Genomic DNA, 8625 nt, shown 5'->3' with positions numbered 1-8625 from the left:
ATGGACGAGAAACAATGTGCAATCTAAGCTGGGAAGCATTCAAAGGTCTCGTTATAAAGAAAACATCTTCCCGAATCAGATTAGACATGCAATCTTCTAAAATCATAAAACCTATCTTCTGTATATCCAAAAATTACAAATCATAACTTTCTGGAAACTAGACTCGAAGAACTATATCCTAGAATCAAGAATTTGTTAAAAATCATCATTTATCATCAAATTACAGTAGAAACAATAAGAAAGTACAATTCTGTCCAGAATCCAATCTATCATGAACCTTAACTAAATCATCAATTATCAATCACACATGTCTTATAATGGTTATATAACTGAGATTCTCATGCCAAGCACCACTTAACATCAAAAGAACACTTAACAAATCAATAAAACAACGGTTAAGAGATGATACTTACAACTAACGATTGTTACTATGTAAACACAACCCCTAGCACTTCCAATGCACCCCTACGCTTCCCAAGTGACCCTAAATCTATAGGGTTTCGTCCAAAAACGGCATAGGTTGATAATATGAGCTCTAGGGTTTTTAAAATCGTTTTAAACAACTTTTCATGATCTGGCGATCCCCCGCGCGGCGTGAGGGATTTAGCCAAATCCTACACGCGGCTCGTGACGCCTTAGGGTTTTTTTTAGTTTTATTTTATTATATTTATATAATAATAATGATAATAATAATAATAATAATAATAATAATAATAATAAAAGAATGAACACACAAAGCAAGTAATCACATAGCACGTACAAGTATTCATTTACGGGATTGACATTTATCACCAACGCGTACGAACCGAATCTTGTGTGTGACTCATTACTGACTCATGTAAATGTTTTGCGTGATGTGTAATATAACGGAGTTGGGTTGACAGTGTTAACTTGGAAGAGCTAGGTGTCACAGATGTGAAGTCGAAGTTCCACTCAAATTTAATCCCAATTAAACTAACTAGATAGTGGTAAATGGGTATCGAATACAAGGAGTTTGTGGAGTATGTGTTAACAAAGCAGCTTAGAAATTAAAATAATATAAAAGTAAAAAACAAAAAATAATCTTCAAATTGTTTTTGATTTTATTTTAAGAACTAAAATAACTAGTATGAAAGTTGTAAACAATTGATTAAATAAGTATTCCTCTTGGGGTTTAGGTTATTACTCAGAACACTTGTTAAAGTTCAATGGATAAACCATAACATCTTGGTTTTGTGTAAATGTAAACATTTGTGATTAATTAAGAACTAAGTACTCGAATTCCTAGAATGCGAGGTTGTTACTCAATAATCAATCAATATGACTAACCCTAATTCTTTACACTAAATCTCAATTGTCAATGACATCAAGAACGTATGGATTAAAACTACGTTTAAACGATATGGACAACTTACAAACAATCACATAAACATCATGATCATACTAACATAAACAATTAGACAATCAATCCAAATTCAAGAACAATTAACAATAATGTCTTATAAGTAACCTTACATCCAAAGAGAAACACCAAATGGATTAGCCACTTATGATTTCATCTTCAATCAAATGTTTAATCCAAATCAATCAAAGATTATAGCTTTAATCTTCAATTGGAATCACTCAAAACATTGGTCTAAGGCACCCAAAATCACTTAAACAACTGTCTAGAATGGAATAATGATAAAGGATGTCAAAAGCCTCTTAAAACATATTTTACAACTTGTAACTGTCATCAGCGTGTTGAGGCTACCGTAAGCTACGGTGGCTACCGTAGCTTATGGTGGCCAGTTAAGCACTACGGTGGGAAGTCTCTATTTACGGTGGATAACTACGCCAAACAATCTACCGTAGCTTACGGTGGCTACCGTAAGCTACGGTAGCTTCAGCTCCAAAATCTTCTATTCTTCTTCAAGCCTTGGTTGTTAGCTTCCCGTCTTGACTCCTTTGCTCCTTTACATCTTAGCACACTCAACTATCCTCTTCTCCTCCCTTGTACCTGCAATATCACAATATAATGTAGTAACCTAAATCCTTGAAATTACACGTTAAAGCATACGTTTGTAATAGAATTACTACACTTAAAGGTGGCCCTACGATCCACCCGTCACTCCTCCTTTAGGGTTAAGATTAGTGATGTTATATAGTGATTAGAGGCTCCAAATCCTTCAGACGATCGGATATTTCTGGAATTTAAGGCTCCTGCGTTGCGCGGAGAGCAAATTAGGTCAGCTCGAGATGGTCGTGTATATTTCATGTATTATATTATATTAATTAGTTTGTTTTAGTTTAAATATCATGTGAGCTTTGGTACTTCAAGCACGTTTGTCTTTGGACGTTATGGATGCTATATACGAGCTTGGAATGATGATTTAGAAGAGCGGAATTGATCGGCACACAGTTCGAGGCATAAAACAAGAAATTCTAAAATATCCTTGTCATAGAGGCCCGTCGCGCTACACGAGGGGGAGGAGGAAATACGCAAAGAAGCCAAGAAGCAATCTCAACTATTTTGTCCTTTGCGCTATGCAAAGGACTGATGCTGAGGCTTTTTGCGCTACGCAAAATTACCTAATTACATAAAAACACTTTTCAGACTCCATTCGACACATCTTTTGTTGTAGCATCCATAGAAGAGCTTTAAGGCGATTTTGCATCATCTCGGAGGCTTTCGGTTCGTCCAATCAGTCCATGCTTTTATCCTTTCATCGGATAAGCGAGTTAATCGTTATGCAGATGTCAGACTAAACACCCTGGTGATCACCTTAAGCTAAGGTTTTGTGTAAACTAATCGTGATCGGATTCTATGTGCTTCATTGATTCAAATTTTGATTGATTATATTGTTTATTTTACTTTGCTTTCGTGTTGATTGTTTAAAAAATTTGTGATTTGAGTATCGTTCTATGCATCAACTATTTAGTTGTGTTCATCAGCATTTAAGACTAGGTTCTTATAGCCATTGATCCGATAGCCATTAGTAATCGCGTGATAATTGATTTTCATATTATAAAACTGGTAATTAGGTAGATCGCGCTCAGTTGTGTCAACAATTCGGACCAATGGCACTTCGGTTGGTATCTGGTTACAGCGCCAAAAATAAAGCAAACCATAAATTCATCCACACCCAAATACAACAATTTAACATATTTAAAATATAAAAAAATGTGGCAAACAAAAGAATCACGCACGTTGCAGTTGCAAACTGATACAAATTCGTTGATTCTATAATTGAGAGACAAAAAAGTGATAAAAAAACACGTTGCATTTGCGAACTAACGCGAATTCAGTCGGGATCGACGTTGTCGAACTAAATCGTACACGGAAAACCATGTGTTGTGGTGGTGAATCGACACAAGTTCGGTTGGTATCAGGTTACGACACCGAAATTAAAGCAATGAGTTAATTCATCTACACTCAAAATACAACATATTAACATATTTATATAAAAGAGACCGTGGCGAAAACCAAAAATATGCGCGCCTTATGGTCGCGACCTGACGCGAATTCGTCCAGAGCCGATGGATAAAAAAAACTCGAAGGGAAAAAAACCTTAGGTTACAATCGCGAGCTGATACGAATTTGGCCGGAATCATCTGACGGTATCAACAGTAAAACAAACCTGTATTTTACGGCAATGAACCGACACGAATTTAGAAACAAAAAACAAATAGAAAAGCTAACCAACCACGTGAGGCTACGTAGACCAATTACATGGTTGCGCCACCAAAGTTATTAATTATATAATACAATTACAAAGATTGGTGCCAGAAAGTTCTGACTAGGCAACTTTGCGACACCTTATTGGGGTTTTTTTTTCTTCTAGTTTCGGTCCATAACAAACGTAACGAAAACCGACCGGACACCTTATTGGTTTGTTTTAGTTTCGGTTCGCGCCGCAAACTCCCAATTGGGCAACTTTCCAGCACCTTATTGGTCCTTTTTGGTTTGTTTGGTTTGTTTTAGTTTCAGTCCGTAACAAACGTAACGAACTGACCGAATGTCAATTTTGTTTTATTTTATTTACGGTGCCGTAACGAATGTGACAGAAGCAGACCAAATTTGAGTAGACTCAACGTATTTTGTTTTAGTACTAGTACCATAACAAGCTTAACTAAAAGCGATTGAATGTTGATTTTGTTTTTTGTTTTGTTTTAGTTTCGGTATTGTATCGAACGTGACAGAAACGAACCGAATTTGATTAGACTCGCCGTCACAACGCCTGGGATTAACAACGGTAGAGTTTTACCAACGCCCGAGTTTTACCGACAGATGTTACCCCATTGGTCCACCTTAAATTTTATTATTTTTTGTTTTATTTTGGTTTTTTGTTTTTATTTTGGCTTTAGTTCTGGTATAATAACACACGTGACTGAAATCGACCGAATTCGTGTCGACTTCCCGTCTCAACACTTGTGACCGATAACGCTTGTGTTTTACCATCGCCCAAGTTTTACCGACCTGCCCCGACGCAACACGCCGGGTAAAACATTAGTTATTATATGTAATAATTTGGTTACTATTCATGATTTTTCATATTTAAATTTAGTTTATAGAAGATACAAGTTGAAGATAAACTATTATACAATATAATAATTGAAGATTATAACTTAAAAAAAATACTAGGCGTTTTAACCATAAAAGGTTTATTACTTGGGGGTTACGTTCGGGGCTGTAGAGGTAGCTTGTGAGTGTTTGATTTGTTTATAAAAGTTGATAGTTTGGAAAGTTTATTATAATTATTATTATTGTTATTTTCATATAGTCCCCTGAAGTTTATTATTATCTATCATCTATCTGAGCCTGAGTTTCGAAGGAAAAATGGGAGAGCATGTGGAAGCAGACAACGCAGAAGCAATCATCACAAGGATCGAACACAAATCTCGCAAGATCGAGGCTTTACTCAGTCAGTCAGTCAGTCAGTCATTTTCATTACAATTATTGTTAGATCCAAAGCCTAACAATTCAATGTGTAATTACAGATACAAGCCGGTTGAAGCCCTCAAGACTGCTCTTGAAGGATCTCCTCCCAAAACCAGAGATGAACGATGCAAGGTTTCTTGTCTTTCATCCCCATCCTCTTGTTTTTATTCATTTACAAGTATTGATTGGGTGGGATATTAGGTTCTTGTAGTGGGGTGACCATGAAACCGAAATAGCCGATCTGAAACTGGACCACAATAACTTAATCATCGAAACACAAACTTTTGTTTTATATTTTCGTAAATACCCAACTTTCGGTTTTGTGTGTAACTAAAACCGAGAAAACCAAACCGAATATATAGATTTTTATTTTTTATTAGCCCAGATGTATAATAATCAATCAATTATTTATTATTAACTAACAAAAAAAGCCCCAAACCAAAAGGTTTTCAGAAGCTCGAAAATCGACATTTCTGTTTTTGGTTTGGTTTTATCCCAAAGCGAACCGACCCATGCACATCTCTACTTGATTTAGCATTGTGATACAGTCATTTGATTAGGAAAACCGATTCAACTATGTAGAAAATATATGTAATAAATTAAATATAACTTCTCGTGATTGGTCAAGCAAGCTGTTCTTGTTTCATGTCTGGTAAAAGTTTTGATTTTGGCTAAATTTGAATTAGTTTTGACTTTTTCTTTTGCTTAAAAAGTTAAAATTGATACGGGCATTTGATTGGGAAATCCGATTAATCTGATAATCAATTGAACTTCTTATAACTGTTCAAGCAAACTGTTCTTTTTTCATTTTGGATAAATTCGTCATTTTAGCTAAATGCGAGCTATTTTTACTTTTTTTTTTTTTTGCTTTAAAGTCAAAATTGATATGGGCATTTGATTTGGAAAACCGATTCGACAGGGTGGTGAATGTACATGTTATAAGAAATGAACTTCTGTTAATTGTTCAACTAAGCCGTTCATGTTTCATGTTGGATAAAGTTGTGATTTTGGCTAAATGCGGGTTACTTTGACTTTTTTTCTTTAAAGTCAAAGTTGATATAGGCATTTGATTGGGAAAACCGATTTAACTGGGACATGAATATACATGTCATAAATTAAATTATACTTTTTTTCGATTGTTCAAGCAAACTGTTCTTGTTTCATGTTATAAAGTTGCGATTTTGGCTAAATTCAAATTATTTTGACTTTTTATTTTGCTTTAAAGTCAAAATTGATATGGGCATTTGATTGGGAAATCCGATTCATTTGGGCAATGAAATGCATCCTTATGATTGTTCAAGAATACTGTTCTTGATCATGTTTGATAAAGTCGTGATTTTGTTTCTTGGCTGGTTTGTAGTCTGCAAATTGGATCGTGGTGCACAGAGCGTTAATGGCGATCAAAGATGTGGATATAATGTTCTCCTCTTTGGATCCAGAATACTATGATATTCTCATGAAGTTAGTCCCTTCTGTTTCTAAAGTTCACAAGATAAAAACTATAAAAACTTAAACTTAAATAAACTTGTGTTTTGATAACTTGACAGGTATTTGTATAGAGGGTTGTCTACAGGCGATCGCCCCACCTGCGACCAATGCCTGCGGATTCATGAAAAGCTTACACAGAGAGCGGGTCTCGGATGCATTCTTCGAGCACTCAGTGATACTGTAAATAGCGTTTAGTTTCTGTAATTCGTGTTATTATAAACGTAATGTTATGTGCAAAATAAGTCATGTATCTTTTATTCTGATTTTTCCCATTATTCTATGTTAGCTGTTTTCACACGGTTTAGTCTTAAGACATATTGTTGACATTTTCTAATACTATAGCCAAAATAAACATGTTTAAAAGAAAATCAAATGTCAAACTATATGATAGTCGATATTTAGGGCATGTTATGACATAGATTATAGTCTTTAGTTGACTATATACACGATACATTTAGCCAATGTTGTAAGGTCAGAAGGTGTTATGTTTTATATGGTTGACCATAAAAAGCCATTAGAGAAAACTCACAGGCCCCATAAATCCCTGTTGAATAGGGAGTCGATTAAAGCGCAACATAAGTGTGCAGACGTTACTTAAAACATGTGTATGCTCACACGTAGTGTATACATATTCACCAACCCTTAATTATTATGAAACTAGGTTTTTAGCCCGCGCTTTGCACGGGGTTGTTTGTTTGTGCTTGTGTGTTTTTAAGCTAGTAGCAGAGTTGATATAAGCATAGTACCAATAAAGGTTTTAGCGGATAGTTTAGTTACACCAATTATTTATGTACTACATGTGTTTTGCGTCTACATAGTAAGAGCTTGCATCACATGTATGAGGCGATTTTTGCAGGGCTGTTCAGCTGTGGCTGTGTAGCTTCATGCCCATCCGCTATCAAAATATTCTTCAGCTGCATCTTCTAAGCTGAGGTTCGGGGGTGATTGTACTCCTTTGGTGATTCTACCTTTGCATGGGTTGCCAAATTGTAGTTGTCGTTTTGCTAGGATTGGTCCAGCAACATCTGAAAACATTGTTAACAAAGCAAGTAAAATTAAAGTGACAGTTGCGTATTTGTTTTGCATTAAATAAACTTTAGGTTTTTGTAGTCATGTGAGTTTCACTCATTTGAACGAAGTATTTATTTGTGTTTACATAGTTTTTTAAAGTATTTACCTGGGGTGTCGATGGTTGCATGACGTTTAGGCGTTGCCATTTGTGCTAGTGTGGTTGATGGCGGGGTTGATGTGTTTGTCGCTGGTGTAGTGCTCTTTGGATCTGGTGGGGTTACTGTGTGTGCCTGTTCAGCGATTATGGTTTTGTCCTTGCTGATTTTTTCTGCAGAAGTTAAAATTAAAACATTCCTTCTGCAATATACTCATTTAATAGTAAATAGAATATAGGTAGTTAAATGGTTTAGAGCCAAAGTTCTAATTTCTAAGTTATAACTATTTTATCAAACCAAAACTCAAAACCTTTAGTACACGAATACATCTAAAACTCCAAACACATGCATGACTTGCCAGGGAAAAAAAAAGTAGCAGCAGCTAAAATAGTTAACTCCTAGAAAATAAACACAATAATATAATCATAAAATTGTCTATGTTACATCATCATCATCATCATCAACAACCAACCAACCCCATGAGAAACAGTTTCATCCATAGCAGTTGTTGATTTCGATGATCTAGTGAGCCACTTGCTTGAACACCCTAGTACACTTGAGAAGTTGATGTTCCCTTCTACTCGGTCTCACCACGAATCCCACAATGGCGAAGAATCGAAATTCGACGTCATGTAATTGTCAGTGGCACCGACATTCAAAGATTTATGTATAATAATAATTATTATTATTATAAAGTACGAAAAGGACAAAATCGTATTTTTAAAAATACATAAGATTAGTACAGTTAGCTTAATGTTTGCACTACAGTTCATAATATTGTGCTAGATGTTTACTCCTAAAGGTAAGGTTACCTTGTAAAAGTGACTGCTGTAGCTCGAGACTTGGTGGTTTCTGCTGCGGGACTTGGTGTACATTTGGATTTTCAAGTACTTTGTTGCACGTAAATCTTGTGGACCCTTGGTCAATGCGGTTGTTGAACTGAAGTTGGAACATTTTTGTTTGGCCTATTATTACTTGCAGTGGGTCAGGTATTGTTTCTGGGTCTTCAAATGCTTTTTCGACCACCATTGTCATTGCATCTGTGCGTGCCAATGAAAATACAGCTTCATC

At 35.5% G+C, this 8625-nt stretch overlaps 1 protein-coding gene across 1 annotated transcript; it reads left to right on the top strand.

Annotated features, from left to right (window-relative positions):
- Positions 1-4797: 4797 nt before the first annotated feature.
- Positions 4798-6660, top strand: LOC143610067 (actin-related protein 2/3 complex subunit 5A-like). Its single transcript, XM_077084646.1, has 4 exons — positions 4798-4887; positions 4960-5032; positions 6261-6361; positions 6448-6660. The coding sequence occupies exons 1-4, from the start codon at positions 4799-4801 to the stop codon at positions 6581-6583; spliced, it is 399 nt and encodes a 132-aa protein (XP_076940761.1). The 5' UTR covers position 4798; the 3' UTR covers positions 6584-6660.
- Positions 6661-8625: the final 1965 nt, after the last annotated feature.

Source organism: Bidens hawaiensis, unplaced genomic scaffold (genome assembly GCF_021521415.1).
Source record: "Bidens hawaiensis isolate Kalapana, Puna unplaced genomic scaffold, B.hawaiensis_p1.1 tig00002186_1, whole genome shotgun sequence".
NCBI classification, from domain to species: Eukaryota; Viridiplantae; Streptophyta; class Magnoliopsida; order Asterales; family Asteraceae; genus Bidens; species Bidens hawaiensis.
Note: the sequence above shows the minus strand (reverse complement) of the source record. Positions and strands in the feature narration are given on the sequence as shown.